Source organism: Aotus nancymaae, unplaced genomic scaffold, assembly GCF_030222135.1.
Source record: "Aotus nancymaae isolate 86718 unplaced genomic scaffold, 86718_ANA_hifiasm-v0.15.2.pri h1tg000020l, whole genome shotgun sequence".
NCBI classification, from domain to species: Eukaryota; Metazoa; Chordata; class Mammalia; order Primates; family Aotidae; genus Aotus; species Aotus nancymaae.
Genome location: NW_026988432.1, coordinates 1,634,269 through 1,661,290, shown reverse-complemented (window position 1 = coordinate 1,661,290; position 27,022 = coordinate 1,634,269). Strand labels below are relative to the sequence as shown.

The 27,022-nt window shown below is 40.6% G+C and overlaps 1 protein-coding gene across 9 annotated transcripts in view; it reads left to right on the top strand.

Annotated features, from left to right (window-relative positions):
* Nucleotides 1–27,022, top strand: part of ZNF236 (zinc finger protein 236) — a 156,212-nt gene that overhangs the window by 64,976 nt on the left and 64,214 nt on the right. For all 9 annotated transcript variants that reach the window (XM_021673529.2, XM_021673528.2, XM_012465427.3 and 6 more), the window contains 4 exons: nucleotides 10,439–10,711; nucleotides 13,315–13,518; nucleotides 23,216–23,357; nucleotides 23,978–24,238. In XM_021673529.2, coding sequence (XP_021529204.2) covers nucleotides 10,439–10,711; nucleotides 13,315–13,518; nucleotides 23,216–23,357; nucleotides 23,978–24,238 — 880 coding nt within the window. The remainder of the gene's footprint in view (nucleotides 1–10,438; nucleotides 10,712–13,314; nucleotides 13,519–23,215; nucleotides 23,358–23,977; nucleotides 24,239–27,022) is intronic.

Sequence of the window (27,022 nt, the reverse complement as noted above, 5' to 3'; positions counted from 1 at the left end):
TGTCCCTGCGTTTCTGCACATCTTGCTTTCTGCAGCAAGGGTGCCTTCCTTCTCCCTCTGCCTCTGTTGTTTGTCAAATCTTGGCCGTCATTGAAGTATCTTCAATGCTCCATCATCAGGCATCTTCAGTGCTCTTCTTTGTGGGCACACTCTGAGCGATGCTTTTCCTTGTCCCGCCTCCCACAGCACTTAGAGTGTTTAGGATTCCTGCGTTCTCTTATGTGAATTGTGCACAGATGCAGTCAGATGTCTCTTCTAGGTAATAAGCTCTTTCTGGCTGGGAATACAGCCTTTTCATTTTTCAACATCCCACAGTGCTCAAGATGGCTCTTTGTATAGGAGTAGGAATTTACTTCATCTTTCTTGAAAAAGATAGATTCCTGTCTTTTTGGCAAAACTGTTCCTGTAAAAACCTTTTCCAGGTGTCTTGGGGAGCAAGTGCATTCTTGCTACAAAGCATGGAATAACATAACATTGCTATTTCTGTGAACACATCTGTCCTAGAATACATTTTCTCATTTATAACATGATTGTCAAGTTCTTCTTTCTCAAACCACACAACACAAGTCCTGCTTTTTTTCTCCTTGATCTGGCCTTCTTTTTCCTAAGTGAAAACCTGGATGCTGGAATCTAAGCAGTTTCTCCCGCGGTTTCCTGGTATGGAGCAGGGCAAGAAAGGAAAAACAGGAGCCATTTCCACGTGTTTTGATTAGCTGTGTGGTGGCCTTCCAGGTTACAGGTGTTATGTGTTGCTAATAATCTGATGCAGATTTACCACCTGTGTGTGAGTGCCCGCCTGAGCTTTGTAGGCCACTGTCTCTAGTTACTGTGCTAAATCAGAGATGCTTTCACAGGGCAGGGCAGCCAGCCGCTGAGTTAGGAGCCATGTCAGACCTTCTCCTTCCTGAAAGCACCACGTAGTCATGGCCCTTAAACCGGGCAGGTGAACGTCACCCTGTGATGCTCCTTCCAGACCTTCGCCTGCATGTGCTGGAAGCAGCGTTCTCCTTGTGCCGAATGCTAGCCAGGGAATTCCAAATGGAATTGCTAGAAACCTTCTTGTCCGGTGTTCTCGTTTGGAGTGCTGTGTTTACAGAGTTGATGACTAACAGTGGTGTAATTTCTGGACTACTTGAATAAATTCAATACACACGTAGACTACTGAGCAAGTGCATGTAGCTCTAATAATTTCCCGTTACATTTATGGTGATGAGAAAACCATTGGGGACTTTTTTTTTTTTGAGACTGGGTCTTGTTCTGTTACCCAGGCTGGAGTACAGTGGTGGGATCATAGCTTACTTTAGCTTTGAACTCCTGCGCTCAAGCAGTCCTCCTGCCTCAACCTCCCAAGTAGCTGGGACTGCAGGCCTGTGCCACCACGCATGGCTAGTGAAAAACATTTTTTTTTTGTAAAGCTGAGATCTTGCACTGTTGCCGAGGCTGGTCTTGAACTCCTGGCCTCAAGTGATCCTCTTGCCCCAGCCTTCCAAAATGCTGGGATTATAGGCATGAGGTACCACACTTAGCCCGGGGACATGTTTGTATATAAAGATACTCCTTTTAATTAAAACTTTTTAATGACCAGTGCTGTTTTAACATAGTGATTGTATCTGAAAATACCTCTCCAAGGACAGAATATCATTTGATATCTTAGAAAGACCATGAGGAAAACTATTCTTATCTCGTAAGTCATAATGTTAATTACTTATAACTAACCTTGATGCTGGACGTGGTGGCTAACCCCTGTAATCCCAGCACTTTGGGAGGCTGAGGTGGGCGGATCACGAGGTCAGGAGTTCGAGACCAGCCTGATTAACGTGGTGAAAGCCCATCTCTACTAAAAATACAAAAATTAGCTGAGTGTGGTGGTGCGGGCCTGTAATCCCAGCTACTCAGAAGGCTAAGGCAGGAGAATCACTTGAACTCGGGAGGCAGAGGTTGCGGTGAGCCAAGATTGCGCCACTGCACTCCAGCCTGGGCAACAGGACGAGACTCCATCTCCAAAACAAACAAACACCCAAAACTAACCTTCATTATGTTCCTAAGTTAAGCATACTCTGCCATGTTAAATTGTTGCTTTTGATTTATTCACTTTTATCAGAGTGTATGTTTTCGGTGGGATTTGCTTTATTTTAAGAAGTTACATTAAAAATTTAACAAATGTTTTTATAGTTATTGTACAACTTGTGACATATAAATCATTGTGAATTTTTAGTAAAGTTTGAAACTTATTGTGGGGCAGTATTGGCTATGTAGAAATCTTGGTGAAAGGTGTTTTGGAAAGCTGATGATTTATTCTTTTAAGGATGAAAATGGTATGGTATAGTGAAACTATTGTGTATGGAGACTTCTAAAAGTTGTTGCAGACTTGACCTTCTTAGCAGAGTATGGTCTTGTGAACTTAGCCACTGCTTGATGGCCTGGGGTCATCGCTGTGAACTTCAGTTTACTCTCTACTCAGCCGTAATCGGCTGGCATCCTGCTGGCCTGTTTCAGTCCACTGGCTCCAGGATGGTGTGGCTCTTAGACTCATCTGCTTTTTAAAATTATTATCTCTGCATGTGTGCTTTTTAAAATGACCTGTAACAAACCTTCTCCCATGTTCTTCTTTTGTTGTTTGTGGCCTACCAAGTGCTTACAGCTTGGAATAAATTTGATTTTTATAATTCCGTAAAAGCTAAGTGCAAGTAGCCCTCCTTCTCCGTGGGGTCTGCGTCCATGGGTGCAACTGACCTCGTATCAGAAAATCCCCAGTGTGTGTACTGCAGTAAGCCCAAAGCAGTGTTAAAAATACTAGTGTGAATGGCACACAAAAATTGCTTTTTTTTTCCTCCCATAAATTATTAACTGGAATTCTCATTGTGAAGTAGACCCAAGGAGATGCAGTCCTTAGGGTTTCCTCCCTGGAAGAGTACCTTTAAATAATTTTTGTAAAACTTTAGCTTCAGGCTGCTGAAGCACTTGACAGATGTCCTAAATCATTTCTGGGCAGCCTGCGAGGAGGGCAGGTTTCCTTGTTGAAGATGCTGAGTGCATCGTGGGCTGCATCTGAGATGCACTGTCCTTGCTGTGTGCCCACATAAGCCAGTACTGTTTGTGCATCTGCCAGGACTGAGATGTGTTTCACAGGTTCTGGGAACCACATGGGGGCAATGCTGTTATAAATGGGAGCAAGAAATCCCATGTTCCCTCCCATCCTCCCCGAGGTTCTCAACTTTGGAGGACAAAACGCATTTTGTGCACTTGGATCTGGCTATTCAGCTGCTCCTGTAAGACAGTAACCAGCACTCATTGTCTGTTCTCTGTACCTTTTTGTGGCGTCTCTCATTCCACTGCCTGTGACTGACTGAAGGGAAGCAAAGTAACTCCTCCACAGCATCTGCCTTTCTCAACAGCAGACTGGTTGTTTTCTTCTGCTGCTCAGAGCAGTTCTTCAACAACTGCATGAGCAGAGGCATGAGCATCTGTCATACAATGGGGGTGCCGATGTCTTAGGCTTGGCTGTAATCTGCTTGATAAAAGGAATGAGTTCCTGGGGGTCTCTTCCCTCATAGTCTTTGAGCACGTGTCTGAGCAGACAGGAGGAACAGAAGGACTTCTTCCTTTAGGCAAGTAATCATGAGATGAAGGAATGTGGGAATGCCGCTTCTGAGCATATCCTCTGTAAAGCACGGCTGAGGGCTGATGAGAACGTCTCTAAACAGCGCAGAGCCTCGGAACAGCCACGTGGTGCCCCAGGTTGCTTGTTGCTCTGGCAAGTCCAGCAGCGTGGTTGAGGCAGTCTGTTATGGATGCCTGCCTTTCTCCATCTGCTGTCAGCACTAGTGTTCCTAACAGAAATGGAAACTTTTCCATCAGTGGAGTCCACAGATTCCTCAATTAATGCTTGCTTCCTTTTTGATGGGTGTTTGCTATCAATAATCAGTACTTCAGCTGTCTCCTAAACAAATAGTTGGTTATTGTTCTTTGATAAGGACTGTTAACCATTCTCTGTGGAGAAAGCCCTGATAAGTCTTGTATTCTATTGAGAATATCCTCAATGAAAGGATTCATTGTTTCTTGAGAGATTTGACAGATCTAAAGAACTGCTAAGCAGTTGTGCTGCGCGCTTTTGTAAGACGGTGTAACAGACCCCTTTGATCTAAGAAAGTCATTAATACCCATGGAATATGCTGAGGTTCAGCTGTGAAGAACTTTCCTATCTGACAGGTTTCGAAGAACTCATGTCACAGATATGTACGGATAGGAGCTAACTCCTGGCATTACCAATGGCTGCACCATATTTGCAAAGCACTGCCCATTGAACCAGCACCTGAGAAAGGGTCACCATGAGATCCTGGAAGAGCTTCTGCCAACTGCTATAGCAAGCTTGCTGCTTCTGCAGCTTCTATAAATTGTGTAGCCTGCCAGTGCTGCAGTGTCGAAACAAAAACTGCACAGGAGCCAGCAGTGACTGGTAAAGCTTGAGCTAGCCGGTCCACAGGGGTTGCAGTGAGCTGAGATCATGCCACTGCACTCCAGCCTGGGCGACAGAGTGAGACTCCATGTCAAAAAATAAAAGAAAATAGGATTTTACTAGCTCCATTTCATCAGCAGAGTCCATTCCTCGATTTACAGTTTCAGTCGGATGCTTCTGTTGGCCCAGTCCTAGCAGCATATCTCTAAACCTATCATTGGCTATGAGGGCCAGGTTTATGTCGAGGCTGTGTTAGTCTGCTCTCATGCTGGTAATAAAGACATACCCAAGAATGGGTAATTTATAAAGGAAAAGGTTTAATTGACTCATAGTTCCACATGGCTGAGGAGGCCTCACAGTCGTGGCAGAAGGTGAATGAGGAGCAAAGTCACATCTTACACGGCTGCAGGCAAGAGAGGCATGTGCTGGGGACCTGGCCTTTATGAAACGATCAGATCTTGTGAGACTTACTGGCACGAGAACAGCACAGGAAAAACCCACCCCCATGATTCAGTTACCTCCCACCGGGTCCCTCCCACGACATGTGGGAATTATTAGCATTCAAGGTGAGATTTGGGTGGGGACACTGAGCCAAGCCATTATCAGAGGCTTTTGTGTGAAGCCCCCAGACTTCCCAGCATTGACCTGGCACTTTTCATTTGTACGATGATTATTTGTAAGATTTGCTGCTGTGGTTCCACCAGGTTTGAATGCGCTATTCCCACTGTTCTGATAGGTCTGCTACTGAGAGAATGTTTGAAAAAAGAAAAAAGAAACACAAAAAGCAAACAAACACTTAGGCCGTGCAGTGAGATATTCGGTAACAAAAGGCAAGAATGTGACTCGGGCTTTCATGTTTCACGTAAAGGTCTTCTCTGGCTGAGGGGTCCACATTTGTGCATGACAGCTTTCACTGTTTACCTATTTTTTCCCTGAATTTTCTGAGAGGGACTTGTAGATATAATGCTCTTTTAACTGTAAATACTTTAGGTGTATTTCCTAAAATCAAGGACATCATTGTATATAATAATAGTAAAATCATCAATATCAGGAAATTAAAATTGACCCAATACTTGTCCAGTGTACTGACCTTACTGAAATTTTATCATGGTGTCAGTAATGTACTTGATAACAAATGAAAAACATTTTGCAAACAGTTACACTTTCCTTTTGATAAACAGTTACACTTTCATGGAGTCATGTAGATTGACCTTTCCAGCAGCAATTATTGGAGCACCTGTTTCCTCACAGCCTTTTTGAGAAATTGTATTCAAAATTTTAGGATCCTTTTTACTCATCTGATAGGTTAGAAAATAGTGTCTTATTGTACGTTTAATTTGCATTTTTCTTACAAGGAGTAAGGTTGAGGGCTTTTCCTGTTAAAGAATACTGATATCTTCCCATAAGACTAATTCTTAAATTCTTTTGTCCATAATGTATTAAAGATGATAGTATTTTGTGAACTGTATTTGTTCATACAGTTTACTCCGAGACAACACACATTTGAACTGCACAGGTCCACTTATATGCAGGTTTTCTTCCACCTCTGCCACCCCAAGAGAGCAAGACCCCCCACTTCCTCAGCCTACTCAACATGTAGATGGAGATGAAAATCATTTCCACTTAATGAATAGGAGATATATTTTCTCTTCTTTGTGCTTTTCTTAATAATGTTTTTTTCTCTAGCTTTAATGTAAGATTATGGTAATATAATACACATAATATATAAAATATGTGTTAACTATTGATGTTACTGGTAAGTCTTCTGGTCAACAGGAGGCTATTGGTAGTTAAGTATTTTGGGTATCTTATGGGCAGATTTTTAACTGCATCGGGGGTCAGTGTCCCTAACCTCTGAGTTGTTCAAGGATCAGCTGTACATTTTTTTCTAATTTGTTTGCCTTTTTGAGTTAAAAAACTTTTTTAACTGGGGAGAAATTTATATATATGTATAGCTAAGTTTGTCAATGTTTAATGACTTTGGGCTTCGGTGATATCTAGACTTCATCACTGACATGGAAAAATAACCCCTTCTCTTATATCTGACTTTTATAATTTAAGAGTTTTTTTTTTTTTTTTTAAGATAGGGACTCACTCTGCTGCCCAGGCTGCAATGCAGTGTCATGATCATAGCTCTCTGCAGCCTTGACCTCCCAGGCTCAAGTGATCCTCCTGCCTCAGCCTCCTGAGTAGTTAGGACTATAGGTGTGCACCACCACACCTGGCTAATTTTGTTACTTTTATTTTTGTAGAGACAGGGTCTTGCTATGTTGCCCAGGCTGGTCTTGAACTCCTGGCCTGGAGCAGTCCTCCTGCCTTGGCCTCCCAAAGTGCTGGGATTACACTCATGAGCCGCTGTGCTTGGCCATAATTTAATGTTTTAAACTAAATCTTTGATTCAATTTTATTTTTTTTCAGGTGGCCACCCAGATGTGCAAACATCATTTGTTAAAGAAATCATATTTTCCCCACTGAAATGTAATGCCACCTTTATCACACTCCCACATCTGTATATGTCTTTTCTGGACTCTCTTCTACTCCTCTAATCTGTCTTTTTATTCAAGTGTTCTGGTACCAAGTGGTTTTAACTTTTTAGTGTACTTTGATAACTAGAAAGCCAGTCTTCTGTTGATACTCCTTTTTAAAAGTGTATTCTTGACTTTTTTCTCATATTTATTTTTCAGATGCATTTAGAATCTTTTGCTAAAGTTCCAAAAACTTTAGTTCCAAAAACAGTCTTGTTGGTATTTGTATACAGATGATAAATTAAACCAAGGAGAATGGATGTCTTTGTAACTTTTAGTCTTTGTCCCAAAGAATAGGGTGTGCATTTCCATTAATTCATCTTTTCTTTTTTTTTTTTCTTTTTGAAAAGTATCTCAGTAATGTTTTGAAATTTTCTTTGGGTTTTTTTTTTTTTTTTTTTTTTTTTTTTAAATAGGAGAAGTATTGAGTTTCTTGTATTAAAACTTGGGTATCTTTCTGAGTGTCTAGGTTTTTTAGATTATGTGGTAATATTATTTGAAAATAATGACTGACATTTCTAGTTTATACTATATATTGCTTTATCTTGTCTAATGTCATTGACTAGTATCTCTAGGTCACTATAAATTAATGGCAGTCATAGTGGACTTTTTTCCCTGACTTTAATATATTTTTCTATCAAGTTGATTGTTGTATTGAGATATGTTTTATTCACCTTTTCCTGTTTTTAGACCTTTTTTAAGACTACACGTTGAGTTGTAGCAAATACCTTTTCATGTTGAAGATGTGTATATATCCTTTTTCCTTACATTTGTTAATATATTTGAAGAGAAAAGCTATTGGCCAACTCCAGGGAAGCTTGCTATGTGGGATTGCAGATCTAGCTTTCCAGATCTTTCCATTTGTCAGAGTTGGAAATCTGGATTCCACTTCCTTTTTAACATTGTGTGGGTGAAACAAAACATATGGAGGCCAGATTTGGAGACAGCTTCAGGACTTCCAGTTCGTAGTCTCTCTTCTAGTCTGTTCCCAGATATTAGAACCTGGTGGCAGATTTAGATTGTGTCACCCTGCATAAGTAGAGATGTAGTTTTATTTTGGTTTGGAAAAAATCTGGTTGCTTGGGAATGGCCTCCTAATTTTCACTAGTAGATATTATAGTCTCTTATACCCTTTTATACCTTGCATTTTTGATTTGTTCATGATAAGGCCTTTAGGTAACTATGCATATTTCTGAATTAATTTTTACCTATTAGTTTTAAGCAGTCTTAAATTTTTGATGTCTTTAAAATATGCACTATCACCACAAAATAAATGTCTCTCATTTTACAACCAGTTCCCTTATTTCCTTCTTCATTTTTACCCTTGATTTGTGTCTGTGCCTTTCTTTGTTTTTATTTCTATTCTGTCACTGTTTAAATTATTTTTCATTCTTTTTTTGTTTTTGTTTTTGTTTTGAGATAGGGTCTGGCCCTGTTGCCAAGGCTGGAGTGCAGTGGTACAATCATAGCCCACCACAACTCCTGAGTCCTGGACTCAAGCCATCCTTCCACCTCAGCCTCCCAAGTAGCTGGAACCACAGGCATGCATCACCACACCCAGCTCATTGTTTTAAAACTTTTTCTGTAGAGACAGAGTTTTGCCATGTTGCCCAGGCTGGTCTCGAACTCCTGAGCTCAAGTGATCTGTCCGCCTTGGCCTCCCAGAATGCTGGGATTACAGGCGTGAGCCACTGCGCCCTGCCCACTTTTCTTCTTTTTCTTTTCTTTTTTTTTTGAGATGGAGTTTTGCTCTTGTTGCGAAAGTAATCTATAAAGGTAGAAAATGTATTTCCTCAAATACAATATTCTTTGCGAGAATAATTCACATAAAAAAGAAAGGGCCTGGGTGCAAAGGGGCCGGGTGTGGTGGCTCACCCCTGTAATCCCAGCACTTTTGGAGGCTGAGGCGAGTGGATCACCTGAGGTCGGGAGATCGAGACCAGCCTGGCCAACATGGAGAAACCCCGTCTCCACTGCCTAGGCTGCAGTGGAGTAATCTTGGATCACTACAACCTCCACCTCTCCAGTTCAAGCAATACTTTTGCCTCGACCTCCTGAGTAGCTGTGTTATCAGGCATATGCCACCACGGCCTGACTAATTTTGTATTTTTAGTAGAGACGGGGTTTCTCCATGTTAGCCAGGCTGGTCTCCATCTCCTGACCTCAGGTGATCCTCTCGCCTCAGCCTCCAAAAGTGCTGGGATTACAGGGGTGAGCCACCACACCGGGCCCCTTTCTTTTTCATGTGAATTATTCTTGCGAAGAATATTGTATTTGAGGAAATACATTTTCTACCTTTATAGATTTACTTGCATATGTGGAGAATTTCTTATATTTAGTGATAACAGAGAAGGAAACAGAGGTTTTCTTTTTCTTTAAAAAGAAACTTTTTCTGACACAAGTAAGTAAATTTTAGTGAAATGTTCTGGTGAATTTCGTTAACATGGCCAAAATCTTTCTGATTTCATGTGGATTCTTTATCTGAGTTATCTGTATAGTTACTGTACATGTCACCTTAATTTCAGATGAATAAATCTAATCAAAAATTTAAATAAAGTGATTCTAAGTTTTAGTTACCTGCAGTTAACCAAATTCTCAAAAATATTAAATGGAAAATTTTAGAAATAATTCTTAAGTTGTAAATTGCTTACTATTTCACTTTGTGCTATCCTACTCCATACCGAGAGGGATGAGAGGGACGCAGGTCATCCCCTTGTGTCCCATGCACTCACGCTGCTGCATTAGCCACTTAGTAGCTGGCTTGGTTATCAGGTAGAAAAACGTAGTATACGTAGGTTTCCCTACTATCTGGGGTTTCAGGCATCCACTCGGGTCTTGGCACTGTTTTCTACTGAAAAGGGAGGGACAGGTGTACTTTACTATATTTCCATCAATTTGTGATTTTTCTTCTATTAGAAATAGTTTTAAACTTGATTCAAAATTGAAGAATAATACAGGAGACAGATCCACTTATATTTTATCACGAATTGATATATACTGTTTGTCTTAACTATTTACAAATTACCTTTCATCGCATATGAATTTACCATTTTTTAATTATTTGCATTTATATTTTTTTATTGGCGATATCCAGTAGGCCCAATAAATACTTATTCCAGCGTCACTCCTTCTCTTCTCGTCCCTTGCATTAAACATGGGGTTATTCGATCCTATCTGCTTTCCTTCTCATTGAGAGGGAGCCGAGGTGCCGCTGGACCTACAGAATCAATCACTTTTTCAGTGGGCGTACTTTCTCAGAGACTGAATTGTGTTTTCCCCAACTGTTAGGGGTTTCAGCAAGATTAACTCATAGCCCTTGATAATGTCAGCCATCCTGGGAATTGCAAGCTTTCGCATAACTGATCATACACGCAGCTTTCTATAGGGACCGCGGGGGCCCTGGCCAGTACTGGGTGTGGCGTCCAGGCCAAGTGGTACGTGTCCTCTCCCTCCGCAGGCTCGATCCGTGAAGAGAACGGCGTGCGATGGCACGTGTGTCCCTACTGCAACAAGGAGTTCCGCAAGCCCAGCGACCTGGTGCGCCACATCCGCATCCATACCCACGAGAAGCCCTTCAAGTGCCCGCAGTGCTTCCGTGCCTTTGCCGTGAAAAGCACGCTGACGGCCCACATCAAGACGCACACCGGCATCAAGGCGTTCAAGTGCCAGTACTGCATGAAGAGCTTCTCCACCTCGGGCAGCCTCAAGGTGCACATCCGCCTGCACACAGGTACGACCTCAGGGCTGCGCCCACATGGCTACTGGCCACGGGTACCAAACACAGGTACGACACACAATACGGGTGCAGGTACTGCACACAAGTACTGCCCACACCATAGGTGTGGCCTGCAGTGCTGCACCCACACAGCCACTGCCCACAGGTACTACACAGCGTACTGCACAAAGGTACCAAACACAGATACTGCACACAGTATCCAGCACAGCACTGTGCACAGGTACTTCACACAAGTACTGCCTACACAAGTACTGCCACAGAGACTGCACAAAGTACCACCCACTGCACAAAAAACCACCCACACCATAGGTGTGGCCTGCAGAGCTGCGCCCACACAGGCACTGCCCATAGGGACTGCACACAGTTACCGAACACAGATATCACACACAGTACCCAACACAGCACTGTACACAGGTACTGCATAAGTACTGCCTACAGGTACTGCACACAGTACCCAACAAACACAGCATCATGCATGAGTACTGCACACAATTACTGTCCACAGGGACTGCACACAGCACCATACGTAGTACTGAACACAGTACTGCACACAGGTGTGGCCTGCAGTGCTGTACCCACCCTGGCACTGCCCACAGAGACTACACACAGGTACCACACACAAGTATGGCCTGCAGTGCTGCAACCACATGGGCACTGGCCACAGGAACCACACATGGTACCAAACACAGGTACTGCACACAGGTACCAAACTCAGTACTAAATTCAGGTACCACACACAGGTACCAAATATAGTACCACACACAAGTACAGCCTGCAGTGCTGCACCCACATAGGCATGGCTCACAGGGACCACACAAGGTACCAAACACAGGTACTGTGCACAGGCACCAAGCACAGTACCAAATGCAGTACCAAACACAGTACTGTACACAGTACCAAACAGTACTGCACACAGGTATAGCCTGTAGAGCTGAACTCAGGCACTGCCCACAGGGACCACACACAGTACCAAACATAGTACGGTATACAGGTACTGCACACAAGTATGGCTTGCAGTGCTGCACCCACACAGGTACTGACCACCAGGACTGTACACGGTACCATGCACAGGTACTGCACATAGTACCAAACACAGTACTACATACGATATTCAACACAGTACTAAACATAGTACCACACACCCAGTACCCCGTGAGTACTGCCCACAGGGACTGTATACAGTACCACACACAGTACTGTACACAGTATCCCACACAGTACTACACTTAGGTAGCAAACACAGTACTGCACACAGGTACCACACATGGTACCAAACACAGTGACACACACAGCCACTGCCAATAGGTACTGCATACAGTACTGCACACAGGTGCTGAGAAGGGATTGAGTCACAGCACCTGGGAGAGCAATAATTGAATACTTGGAGGATGTGTTTCCGTCTTTTCATCAGCACTTGTTGAGTCTTTTCTGTAGGGTGGGCATGAGGCATCTACAGGTAAAGAAAACAGGTGCAGCCTTGATCTCCATGGAGCTAAGGATATGCTGGGGGAGGCATTAAAAACAAGTAACACTTAAAAATGAACGTAGAATTGCAGAGGGTGAAAAGAGACTTCTGTCCGGATCAGATTTAGATTTAGGCCGAATGAGCCTTTCTGAGGACACAATGTGTAGTCTCCATATGATCTGGGAAGATCTGAAGGCTTTAGCTGGGCCGGGGGAGGATCAGGGACCTGTTTGTACTGAGGCCTTCTAATCAGTATTAAGGCATGAAATCTTTCATTATGGAGCTCCAAATTTTTTTAAATGATATATTTATTGGGATGTAATTTACATGTTATAATATTTACCCTTTTAATGTATACAATTTGGAATTGTGAAACCCACACCACTGTCTGATTTTGGAACATTTTTATCACCACTCCCCACTCAAAGAAACCCTGTACTCATTGGCAGTATCTCCCGAATTCCCTCAGGGATCCTCCGCTGGGCTGACCATGTGGATTAAGTGTTTGACAAAGCTGAAGTTACTCAATTTTGTTGTATGTCTTTCTTTGAAATTTACATTTTCATTTGCTAATAAAATTATAAAACAAGGAAATATTCTTTAGAAGTGGGGCACAGTAGTAAGAGGGTCATTAAGAGGATGTTAGTACTGTTATCATAGTTCACAATCAGTAGCAACTACTGTTTATTGTTTGTTTGCAAAATGTGAGACATTACTAAGTGCTGTTTAAACATTAGCTTACATAATCCCAGCAGCAGCCCTGGAGGCCGGTGTCCTTAAGCCACTTTCCAGATGAGGACTTGAGAGAGAAAGCATCCTTACATACTGTAGAATTTTTAAGAAGTACTAGTTGTTTGAATATCCATATTTTACAATTTAAGACCTTGGCCTTAAAATACTAAATGTTCTTTTTTTATATACTTAAAATGCTCTTATTACATGCCTTCATATCTGTAATATGCACTCTATGCAAACAAGGGAAAATAATTTACAATATCCATGAAATTATAAGCATGGCCTAATAAATTTAAGGTTCAAATCAGTATTGGAAATACTAATATTTTATGTTGGCATTTGTTGTTGAGATGTAATTTCTTGAAATAATTCTAAAATGTGATTTTATTTTTATTAGGAGTTAGACCTTTTGCTTGTCCTCACTGTGACAAAAAATTTCGAACCTCAGGCCATAGGAAGACTCACATTGCTTCCCACTTTAAACATACGGAATTAAGGAAAATGAGGCACCAGCGAAAACCTGCAAAGGTTCGTGTTGGCAAGACGAATGCTCCAGTCCCTGATATTCCTTTGCAGGAACCAATCCTCATAACTGACTTAGGTAAGAGGGGTTGCAGGGAGTCGTTACAATTTATCGAGTACTCTTTTCTTTGCTGTTTCATGAATTGTGTATGCAAATTATGGTCTATGTAGTTAATTAGTTTTTTAGGCATAGTATTAATGAGATCTGTGTTAAGCCTTGTTTTGCTTTATGGGCTAGCATGTTTTACAATCAAGATTAAAATCCTAATTGTATCCAAACTGCTATTCAAATCGTTTTTTAAGAGACAAATAATGTGTAAGTGAAAACAGTAGTGTAAAAGTCCTCATTGAAGAAACATTGCTGCCTTAATGGAACCATCAAAGGTGACAAGTGGTTTTTATGTGAAACATACAGTGCACGTTGTTGTTTTCATCTTTACGTTCTTTGTGTTATTTGGGCTACTTTAATCTTTGGATTAAAAAGGAAAAGAAAATTCTACCTGCTTATAAGTTCTTTTTAGATTCAATCTTATTATAACCAACCCAAACTATGATTTTGTTAATCTAGAAAGAAAACGCTGCTTGTTAGAATCTTCAGAAAAATTATTTCTGTCAGTACTAGAACAAAATTTAAGAAACCTCTACTTTTACACCAAATCCAGGAAAAAAAATTTTTAAGAAACCTCATTGTCTTAGTTTGTTTGAGCTCCTGAATACAAAATACCACTGACTGAGCAGTTTATAAATACTAGAAGTTGACTTCTCACAGTTCTAGAGGCTGGGAAGTCTGAAATCAGGGTGCTAGCAGATTCAGTGTCTCGTGAGGTCTCTCCTCCTCATGGATGGTGCCTTCTGTCTATGTCCTCCCAACGGTCCTGCCTTTTACTACATGAATTTTGGGGGATCACAAACATTGAGACCATAGCATTTGTTAAACTCTGTATGTGAATTTATATTTTTATGCAGTTTCTGTATTTCACTACTTTCCTAGGAAAGATAATTCAATCTGTAAGCATAGTAAACAAAATATAATTCCTTTATTCCAAAACGTAGTGTACAGAGAGATTTTAGGTTGTTATAAATAAGGGGCCACCAATAAGATGATCAATAGCCATAAACTTGTGTGAATCTAAGAGTTTAACATCAAAATATAGAAACCAAAAAGAATTTGAAGAAGGAGGAAATACTCAAATTCTCAAGTGTAGTGAAATATCCTTAATTAGGTCAACTTAAACAAACACACTAAAACTGAAGGAGATTTGAGCACACATATGAAAAGTGTTACTTAATAGCTTTATATAATCTTTTGCCTTAAATTACACACTTTTAAATATGCATGAAACAGAAGTTGATCACATTCTAGGGTACAGAAAAATTTCAATAAATTCCCAGAAGTTGATTTTATACAGGATACAATCTTTGATTATAGTTCACTGAAAAACTTACATAAAATAGCCATCCAAAATTTTATTACATGAAAAGAAGGACTCAAAACAGACACTGCATACTATAGATGTTGAGTATTATGTAAGCAGATTGGATGGACCAAAGCTGTCCTAGGAAAAATTAAGACTTTTGAGTATTATTAGAAAATAAGACAGATTGAAAATGAATATTTAACTCAAAAACTAGGAAAATTAAAAGAAAGTAGCAGAAAGGAATTAGTACAGCAGTTCCCAACCTTTTTGTCATCAGGGACTAGTTTTGCAGAAGACAATTTTTCCACAGATGGGGAGTTGGGTGGGAGAATGGTTTCAGGGTAAAACTGTTCCACTCAGATCATCAGACTTTAGATTCTCAGAAGGAGCGTGCAACCTAGATCTCTCACATGCACAGTTCACAATAGGGTTTGCACTCATATGAGAATCAGGATTCACAATAGAGCTCCCTCTCCTGTGAGAATCTAATGCGCTGCTGATCTGACAGGAGGCAGAGCTCAGGTGGTAAAACTCACTCACCTGCTGCTCACCTCCTGCTGCCTGGCCCCCAGTTCCCAACAGGTGGCCTGGGCTTGGGGACCCATGAATTCATATATATAATGGAATTGAAGATAGAAGACAAAAAATGAACAGAATAATAGATGACTGGTCACTAATAAATGTGAGAAAACATAATATTAGGAATGAGAAAGAAGTTGTAAGCACAGATACAAATGAGGTAACAATTGTTTGCAAATACTCTATGACTTTTTGCTAATATATTTGAAAATTTTGATGAATCTTTTCTAGAATAATATACTTGGCAGAACTGACTGTAGAAGAAATAGAATACTCTAAAATACACAACAAATTGACAAGATGGTAAAAGATCTTCACCAAAATACCAACCTGGCTGGGCTTGGTGGCTCACGCCTGTGATCCTAGCACTTTGGAAGGCCAAGGTGGGCGGATCACTTGAGGTCAGGAGTTTGAGACCAGCCTGGCCAACATGGCAAAACCCCATCTCTACTATATATAAAAAAATTAGCCAGGCATGGTTGCAGGCACCTATAATTCCAGCTACTCAAGAGGCTGAGGCAGGAGAATGGCTTGAACTCAGGGGGCAGAGGTTGCAGTGAGCCAAGATTGCGCCACCGCACTCCAGCCTGGGCAACAAGAGCGAAACTGTCTCAAAAAAAAAAAAAGTCTGATAATTTTATATATGAATTGTACTAAGCTTCCTAGGAACTGTAATTATTATTATATTTAATTGTTTTTTAGCATAGAGTGGGATCGAAAACCCCATAATAGCTTAGAATACTTTGATATCCTTGTCTAGTTTTGGTTGCTCAAAAATGAAACAACAGACCAGTTTCTTCTTTCAGGTTGCCATAAATCAGGTTACACACCCATGAGTTTCTTGACTTCAGGTTTATGAATCTTCAGTTGAGTTAGAGTCTTGACTTTTCAGAAATTTTTCAGGGTTAAAATGGAATATATTTTACTTATTGGCTTCACAGATGCTTGTATCTTAAACCAGAGAGTGGACGTTGACTTCTTTGGTTTAGGCTGACTGGGACACATGAGGGAAATGATTCCTAGAGGGAGCTTCATACTGTAAATTGTAAAATATTGTAACTATGTCTTATGCTTAATTTTTTTGTTATTTATATTTGTGTTCATCTCTTCTCTCAGACTCTGGACTCCTTAGAGGCTACAGAAAAGACGTGGCTATCATAACCTTTGGGGGACAGAGTTTGCTAAAAAACATGATAAGAAGGTTTTAGCACAGAATACTGTTATGTGACCTAGCTGGGAGATGAGCTCTTCCAGTTCAGTGTAGTTACTCAAAATGCAATATGTTTTACACGAAGCCTCTCCTTTTAAACAGCATTAGAATACATTAAAAATACTATGCCAAGTAATTCATTCTCTGATTATTAAGGAAGCACTTTTGCATGGTATAGTACATTTGGTCATAAATTTTTAGAAACTTATAGAGCTGCATGGGAACTAAAAAATTTTCCTTCCAAAACTTCCCTGCATTCCCTGATCTTCATTTTTGTGGATGTAACAACTAGGGTCTAGAGAGAATTGCTGACTTTGCTTGTGGGTCACCCAGCTGGCTGGTGTTCATGGTGGACCTAGAATCTGGGTCTTTTGACTTGTTAGACTAGGGTTGTGTTTCATCTACAATTCACTTCCTTCCGCAGCCACTTCCGTAGTCCTGCTGAGCACAGAATTATGGAAGAGCACACTGTGATTTTCAGATAGTATAATAATTATATCTTGGTGTAAAGCACTATTAGTCTTTATGGAACTTGGATATTATATTTTTATGACACTGTAGCGATTGCATTTCACTAGATATTCTCTTTGTTATGCTTGTTCCTTCAAGCTAAGGAACTAAATTTTCAATGTGCAGTCTGAAGAAATATTGGAGACGTGCAATTATGATATTCTGATCTGGAGCTTCTTCTGGATTTTAAAATCATATATATGACATATCTGTTTTAACTATTTTTCTATATTATATGACTTTATATAAATATTGTCACCATTTTTTCATTTTGCTTAGCATAAATGTTTGAAATATCTTTCCTTTGATATGAGCCAGGCTTTGGTTTTCTGTTATTCTAAATGTCAAGGATGTAATGATGGATCTTTCAAGTTTTTTTTTGATGTATTAATCCTATTAATATACTTGCTTGTCATATTAATACAAGTACTTGTAAACCCATTTGTCAAACCTTGTATATCACATTTATGATAGTCATGTATGATGTATAATATGTGTTATGTTCACATTCTTTTTTGAGGATTTACATTTTGTTACTATGTGCAATACTGTATATAAAAGCTGTGGTAAGAATACTTGTATTTCCCCCAGGCAGCCTACAGGATGAAGCTTTTGCTTCTGTTATTATAGAAGGAATTTTAGGATGCTTCGAGGATATTTCTTGTTTCTTTTTCAGGTGTTAATTAACTAAAATTTATTCATGCCTTTCTCTGAGATAAGTAGTTTCTTTGTATAAGAAACAAACATGTCAAAGGACTGATAATATAGTAGAAATGATTAATATAGGACTTTTTATGTATGTTTAATTTCTCAATTTTTTTCTTCAAAGTTTGAGACCTGATAATTAGCCCAACTTTGATCAGAACTTTGTATTTAAGATTAGTCAAGGTGAAAAATAAAGCACTCGAAAAATGAGCCTATTGTTTTACTTCTTTACTGGCTCAAAGAAGAAACATCCTTCTCCCTCACCACAAGGGCTCAGAGTCTTCTAGGGTTCTGTTCCAAAGTACACATACCTAGCTACAACCCCCACGGGGTAGAGTTCCATGTCTGGGGAAAAATAACTAAGATAACAGTTGTATATATGAGGATTGTTCATTGCAGCATTGTTTATGATAGTGAAAAGTTAGAGGCAATCAAAATATTCCTCAAAAGTATGATGAACAAACCTTGGTGCCATGGAATTCTGTGCAGACATCCAAAGAGTGATGGAGATGAGGTCATATGTCGTGACGTGGGAAGATGTTAATGTGTCTGTATTAAGTATAGCAGGTAATTACAGAACAGCATGTGTGGTTGATCTCACTTATGTTCATGTGTAATGAGTTTTTTTCTTAGAGTATACACTAAACTGAATTTTGTTTTGTGAGAGATGTTACTGTGCAATTTCCTTTTGTGTGCGTATATGTCTTTTTATGGTATTCTGAATTATTTGAGAAGGGGCCACATGAGTTGGAGGTTGCATAAGAGTGGATTGGATAAGGGATTGGAGAAAGTAATTCGGTTCATGGAGTCCAGGCAGGACTGGGAAGGGAGTGAAGACAGATGATCTAATAGACTGGGAGATGGAAGACAGGCTAAGATACTAGACTAGGGTTCATCCGACTCAAAAAGCAGATAGGAGGAAGCATGAGAGAGCTCTGAGGGCTATAGCTTGGTACAGCTGTGGGAAGGAAACGATGAACTGAGCATTCTGTGAAGTTGTTTATGCTGGAGCACTTGCTCACTGTGCAGTGTGGGTTCCAGAAGCCACAGGAGAAAGTGTTGGAAGGAGATTGGAAGACTTGTGGGTCGTCTGCTGCATAAGTGGATGCTGGGGGGACCCTGCGGCAGGATGGGGGATAACACAGAGAGGAGAGTGGTCCCTGGGCCTCCTTAGGGCTCAGAGCGGTGAGGCCTGGTGTGATCTCAGGGTGGAGGTCTCCAGATCAGAATCTGGTATCAGTTTGCTTCAGTTCTTCAGTAAAGGCTAGAGCACCAGCATCAGGGGCTGGGTCTGCTGGTGGGGTTTGTCTGTGTAAAGGGGCTAAATCGGCCGGGCGCGGTGGCTCAAGCCTGTAATCCCAGCACTTTGGGAGGCCGAGGCGGGTGGATCACGAGGTCAAGAGATCGAGACCATCCTGGTCAACATTGTGAAACCCCGTCTCTACTAATACAAAAAAATTAGCTGGGCATGGTGGCGCGTGCCTGTAATCCCAGCTACTCAGGAAGCTGAGGCAGGAGAATTGCCTGAACCCAGGAGGCGGAGGTTGCAGTGAGCTGAGATCGCGCCATTGCACTCCAGCCTGGGTAACGAGAGCGAAACTCCGTCTCAAAAAAAAAAAAAAAAAAAAAAGGGGCTAAATCAGGTGTAGCCTGAAGCCTGGACTGCTCCTGGGAAAGCACATGGTTGTGCCATCAAATGAGCTTAGTGTCTGCTTGCACAGCTCCAGGGAGAGACTCACCTGCAATCCTAACTTGACTTAATGGAAGTCAGCTCTGACTAGTTGGTAGCCTTTCTTCCCCCTCTCATAAGACATAGTGTCTTTTGGCGTGGGAAATGGCAAGAGCAATGTTGGGTTTTTCTATTTGTGAAGTGTCTTGTTTTCTTCCCCCTGGAAACAGATATAAGACAACCATTGGAGGGTTCTTACTTTTTAAAAATGACTTTGTGAATTTGGAATTCCTAGTTTACCTACTTCCATGAATTTATATACTTAACTGCTTGAAGTAATTTCACTTTGCTGCATCTTTTTTCTTGCTTTTGTTTTACGTATTACATATCTAATAAAAGATATAGAGTTTTCTACTTCTGTATTATATAATTCATTTTAGTGGTAAAAAGAGTTTTAAAATTTTTTTTCTTTTTTTGAGGCAGAGTCTCGCTCTGTCATCCAGGCTGAAGTGCAGTGGTGTGATCATGGCTCACTGCAACCTCTGCCTCCCAGATTCAAGCAATTCTCCTGTCTTAGCCTCCAGAATAGCTGGGATTACAGGTGTCCACCTCCACGCCCGGCTAATTTTTTGTATTTTAGTAGAGACGGGGTTTCATCATATTGGTCAGGCTGGTCTCAAACTCCTGACCACAGGTGATCCACCTGCCTTGGCCTCCGAAAGTCTGGGATTACAGGTGTGAGCCACTGTGCCCAGCTGAGTTTTTAAAATTTTTATTTTTATTTTAAAATTCATTCCATTAAGTTTAACAAGGAGCAAGAAAATGGCTTATTAAATATTAGTTGGAGTTTATAATTTTAATTAACTTTATGCTAATAGTTATTGAAACTATCTGTATAAAATTCTAAATGATTGTTTCTAATATTACAGTAGTTGCTGTTATATATCACCACGGAGGCCCTCTGAGATGGGCATGTGAAATATGAAGTTTTATAAGCGTAGTTAGTAGTGACCAAAAGCATCGTTCTTTTTAGTTGCCATTTTGAAAAATAGTCATATTAGTTTTCTGTTCACCTTTCAGGGTAATTCTTCTAAGAACCTCACATAGTTCCCTAAACACATGGGTGTCCAATAAATGTAGACCATAAGACGATAAATAAATGACCTTGGTTTGAATTTGTGCATTCTTCTTTCATTCTCTTAATTCCCTACACGCTGAGAACAGGGGTCAATTTCTTCAGTCATATTTGTGTATCCTCTTAACTGCAGGTGGTAGGTGGGCTCAGAGCTATGTCAGTGATTACGATGGAAGTCCCAGGCTGAAGAAGCTGAAAGCCTGGTAGAATGGGGAAAAGACATGAGGACAAGCAGTGACTGGCACAGAAGTGGAAATAAGATGCAGAGATGGGAAATCCAGGGCACAGTAAGAGTGTAAAGATACAGAGGGACATAGCAGATGGCGTGTTGAGTGCCATGCCAGACAGTCTTAGCAGTTAAATACTTGATGGTGTGCTACAGAAGGCATTTGAGTAAACTACCATTGGGATCATAGCTTACTTTAGTAAACTAGATATTTTTCTGCCAGTATGAGAATAACTGAATGTTCATTGAGCAAGCTAGCTAGTGAAGTCTTAAATGTTTTTGGCAATAGGGATACATATAAGTCTAGGGGACTCCTTGACAGAGAGAATACCTGAGTCCAGGGTTAGCCATCACTGTTTTTGAGAACCAGACATGGCATTCAGTCTGCATGTCACAGCATGTGTATCCTGGGGAAGGTGGTAGTTGTGTACTGGATGCCTGCATTTTCTCTTTCTTTTCTTCATTTCTTGAGATGGAGTAGGCTAGAGTACAGTGGCACAATCTTGGCTTACTGCAACCTCTCTCTCCCAGGTTCAAGTGATTCTCCTGCCTCAGCTTCATGAGTAGCTGGGACTACAGGTGTGTGCCACCACAACTGGCTGATTTTTGTATTTTTTTTTTTTTTTAAGTAGAGACGGGGTTTCCCTGTGTCGGCTAGGCTGGTCTCAAACTCCTGACCTCAGGTGATCACCCACCTTGGCCTCCTGAAGTGCTGGGATTACAGGCGTGAGCCACTGTGCCCAGCCTGCAGTTTTCTCTTTTGAGCAGGACGAGTTGTGAGGAAAAAGTGAGACTGTGCTGTCAAGCAAGGGTGGTGTCAGAGTGGCCTGGAGAGAGATCTTTGACATAGCTCTTTTGGTCCAGAAGGCTTGTAAGATGAGAAAAGCCTTGGCAGTCTTAAGGGTTGTGCTGTGTGGATTATATATACAAATCACAAGGGAGGGTTCTGAATACTTTTTGAAAAATAGGTAAGGTTCTGATGCAAGCATCAGGAATCATAGGTGAATTTCTTTAAGTCTAATAATGAACTAGGTGAAATTGGTTGGACTGTCAAATTCCCTTTTACAAAAAAAAAGAAATTTGTAATTTTTTTGCTGTTATTTGAGATTGGTGGCAGTGGAAAAAGAAGGGAAGATTCAAGTTAAGAGACATTGGAGCAATGTCTCTTTCCTGTTGACCACCAGGACTGGCAGATGCCTAGTACAAGAAAGGGAAGGGAGCTCTCTGAGGCCCAGGGCTCCTCAGCCTTGGAGACCAGGAGAAGACTGTTCCAGGCTTGCAACTAGGAAAGCTGGGAGAAGTACGTTTTAGGGGAAAAAATTGAAATGGAATCTATAAGTCAGGAGAGAAGATATTTCTCATGTGTGTTAAGAGGTGCATCCTGCTAATCATTGCATAGAAGTGAAGGTACGACTGAGGGAGGAGAGAGGACTGAGAGTGGAGAGCTGTGGGCAGAGGACAGAGGCTTGGCCAGTGCCTCCTTGTCTGTGCAGGAGGCGGAGCAGCCCAAGGCTGATGGAGGACTGATTGCGTACCTCTTCCTCTTAGCGTTCCAAGGGACTTTTAAGGAACTCAAAAGTTTACCCCTAAGTTTGTCCTGAATTGCTGATATAATGCAGTAGCTTGATCAAGTCATATTTATTAGATGGTCAATCAGAAGGAATTCGTTATTTAGTAAATGTATATAAAACCTGAAATATTTAAGTTAGTAATTTTGTTATTTGTAGATACACAAATAACAAAAGATACCTTTATGGTTAATAACAAAGGATATCCTTTGTTCTAAAATGGTTAGCGTTTTCACAGATATCTTTAGTGATATCTTTAGTGATATCTGTGAAAACGCTAACCATTTTAGAACAAAAGATCATGTTAGAATCACTTTGGTTTTGAGTTTATTATAGTACCTAGTGTGCAGTATTTGTACTGAAGAAACAAGGTATTTAAATCCTGCTTAACCTGAATTGTGGACAGTTGTGTAAATTCCATGTCAACAAATGCCTATATAGAAAGTAAATGTAGAAATTCATTACAAATTGGCTGTGGCATCAAGGGAAGTAATTGTGACTGGATATTTCTCATGTTGAAAAATTGAGGAACATTAATATATATTAATTTATAATGTTATACATATATTAATTTATGTTTTCCCATAGATATTCTTTGAATAGCCAGTTTCTAACACAATTAAAATAACATAGTTGCAACATTAGAATCTAACTTACCAGAATTTTCATCTTCTGGGTAAAACATATGCCTTGTGACATTTAATATTATTACTAGCCTTGACAGTGAATCATGTCTGCTTTTCTTTTGGTTTGTAGGTCTTATCCAGCCCATTCCAAAAAACCAGTTTTTCCAAAGCTATTTTAATAATAATTTTGTAAATGAAGCAGATAGACCATACAAGTGTTTTTACTGTCATCGTGCATATAAAAAATCTTGCCACCTTAAACAACACATCAGGTAAGGTAACAGATTCACAGACGGAAATTTAGTATCATTAACTGACTTGGTGACCTGATGACTTAGGATGGTAGCATTAGCTTTTGGTGTTTAAGGTGTCACATTTGACTCCAAAATATTTATTGGTAATTAATATTTTTATTCTTTAATGTCTTGACTATACTGTTTTACCCAGAAATTGCCACTGGATTTTATGTATATGCCCATTAAATTTCACTGTTTGCAATTTCCAAGAAATATCAAAGTATTTGGTTTACTTTATTAGACTTCTGTTTATGTTTTTCAGATATATTTATCAGAGTTTAGATTAATTCTCAGTGCTAGCCACAGTGAAAGGGAAGTTGAACCTTAATCTTGAGGGACAGTGCGATATCATGAAAAAAGTAGAGAACTTAGAAAAGCCTTGGCTTCTAGGTTCATCTCTGTCGTGTGACTTCAGGCAGCTTGCTTAAGCACCCTGAGTCTCAGGCTTCCTCATTTGTAAAATGTGGAGAGCCATTGGCTGCTTAGCTGTAAAAGATGTGATGATCAAGTGAAGTGAAATGCAAGAGTGCATTCTAGTCACAAAGCATTACGCAAGGATAACAAACTTACTCATTAAAATGTGTATTTTTTTTAAGATCCCATACAGGTGAAAAACCTTTTAAATGTTCTCAGTGTGGAAGAGGCTTTGTTTCTGCAGGCGTGCTCAAAGCGCATGTCCGAACACACACGGGACTGAAATCTTTCAAGTGTCTGATATGTAATGGGGCTTTCACTACTGGTGGCAGCTTACGGCGACACATGGGTATCCACAACGACCTTCGTCCCTATATGTGTCCCTATTGCCAAAAAACATTTAAGACTTCACTAAATTGCAAAAAGCACATGAAAACCCACAGGTGGGTGTAATTCTGTTGGTCACTTTTTGTCATCTTTATAATTCCCAGAAGATGGTAGGGAGTGTTTTTAGGAAATAATTGTCTTTGATTCTTACATTATTATTTCTAGCTCGTAGTATATGGGTTCAAAAAACTTAAGTATTAGTGTCTGAGGATCTAATGGGAGCCATAGACTGAAGCATTAACATTTTGATTTTTAACTTAAAAATGAAGTAGTTTCTATTGTGCTCAATACTTTGTCAGCTCTCTTTTAAAGCTGTTAGTTGATAATTAGATGAAATGCTAGACTGTATCTAGTATAGTCAGCTAGTGAGTATTTCAGAAAAGAGAATCTTAGAAGATCCTGTGATTTCTAGGCATGTCATCAGTAAATCTGAATGGTAATCATTCTGTGTTGTTGACTTTAAAGAACATGTGTTTTAGATATTCCATAAACCCTTCATTCAGCCTAGCTTTTATTTTCACGATTGGAAGACTAGCTCATCTCTACGTGGATGTAATCCAGAAGAGATACATTTCTGACTTGTGCTGGGGCCTATTGGATGAGTATTTCTGTGAAGCCACAGAATTCTGTGTGGTACTGTAAAAGCTGGGTAGGGTGACCACAGCCTAGGAGATGTGAAAGTGAGTCATGAGGCCTAAACCAGCTGCCCTGGGACATTTGCTTTCAGACAGCATTTTAACCCAGATATGTCTGCCTGGATGTTCCCTACAAAGCAAAACCCTAAATATTAGAATAAGTTAACTGCGGTAGTGTTTTTTGATACTATTGACCTGAATGCCTAAGCACCCTTAACAGAATTGACATTTTTGATTTCAGCGTCATTGATTGTTTAGCCGAGATATTTATCTGCTGCTTGAGACCACCTAGGGAATGTGGTGGTGTTGTATAGTGGACTCCTGTCAATTCCATATCCAGTTATACTTCACTGCATTGTGTGGAGGGTATCCTGTGCAGGGCACTGCACGTGTTTGGGAACTGGGGAACTCGGGGGCACATTGATGTTGAGGATGTTTGTGTTTCTGCTCACTGTGGGAGGATGACGGGTCCCCAGTTGGCCTGAGAGCTTACTGTGCTAACAGGAATGGAGCTTGGGCACTCGCTTGCTCAGTGGAATGTCAAATCTTTTTCAGTCAGGAAACCAGCTTTTTCCAGTGTACTTTTTGTGGTAGTATTGGGAATATGGGTTTTCAGGCCCTTGTTTCTGGACCTAGTGACCAGTGATGTAATTGTGGGGTCACCTTTATTAAGTGGTGTATTGCGTGGCCCTTGTTTGTCATTAGTTTCGAGGGACACGTGCAGGAGATCAGTGTACAGCTTTGAGAAGACACTGAGAAGATCAGCCTGTCATTGCAGAGCTGCAGTGCTTTGCTTTTACAGATTGTACGCACCTGGAATCTGCCTACAAGGAGAGCAGCCAGCCAGTGTTTCATTCCTTTGTTTGAATTGTTGGGAATTCCCAAAATACCACATATACTCATACTAAAGATAGGTAAAGAAGGTTAGTTACTATAGTAACATTTATGGGAAAAAACAGAGAACCAAGGAAACAAACAGAAAACAAGCCTCCATCAGTTAGCATGTGAGACACATGTGCTTACGGTAGAGTGGCTTCTGCAGCCCCTGCCACCACTGCACTGCTGTGTGGAAGCATCACAGTAGAGGTGTGGGCGAGCATGTTCTGACACTTCTCTATTATGTGAGACATTTTTGTTCTCCCTTCCACAGTAAAAGTAGTTATGAATTTTCTGTTTTGGACATTAGAAAAGAGGGAAAATTTTGTTTGGAACTGAGAATGAAATTTTGAGTAGGCAGATTCCAAAGACACTGGAGCAGAGCCCGTGACGCAGCTTGTATGCAGAGGCAGAAGAGAGGACCAGGCAGCCCTTTGTTTTTTTGTGTTTTTTGTTTGTTTGAGACAGTCTTGCTCTGTTGCCCAGGCTGGAGTGCCGTGTCACAGTCTTGGCTCACTGCGGCCTCCGTCTCCTGGGTTCAAGCGATTCTCCTGCCTCAGCCTCTTGAGTAGCTGGGACTACAGGCGCGTGCCACCACACCTGACTAATTTTTGTATTTTTAGTAGAGATAGTGTTTCACCTTGTTGGCCATGCTGGTCTTGAACTCCTGACCTCAGGTGATCTGCTCTTCTCGGCCTCCCAAAGTGCTGGGATTACAGATGTGAGCCACCACGCCTAGCCGACTCTTTTGTCTTAGATATTCTTTGCACTACCCAGCCTGTTAGCCAGTTGATTGTGTGAGTTTTTTTCTTTTTTTTCCAAGTTCTCAATTCATTGCTGAATTCATTGTTTATCTTTTCCTTTGAAAGAGAAATTGTTGACTTTGATGAATATGTACTGGATACACTTTGTGAATGTAAATGTTGCTGAAAGCAACATTTGGATCATTGGTCCAATAAAATGCCTGTGGCCCGGGCCGTGAGACAGCAGGTGATGAGGCTGGACTCTCTCTGTTTGTGTACCACATGTGTTGTCATATTTAGATCAGTCTATAAAGGTGTCATCTTAGTACAATTATTTTTCTGAATAGACTCATTGCAGAACTTGAGTTGGGAGAGTTTTACTTTTAAACACGTGACATCTTTTTAATGTTTTTCAACTGTTAGGTATATAGGTGGGTGCTGTCCTTCATCCTCCCTTTGTGCCTCGTGTCTTGTAGCTGGTGGAAGCACTTAAAGATAAGGCAAACGAGCTCTCTTCAGAGTTACTAGTGGTGTTCAGTTTCTACCTGAATTGCCATCAGGACTTCAAGATGAAATCATTAATAAA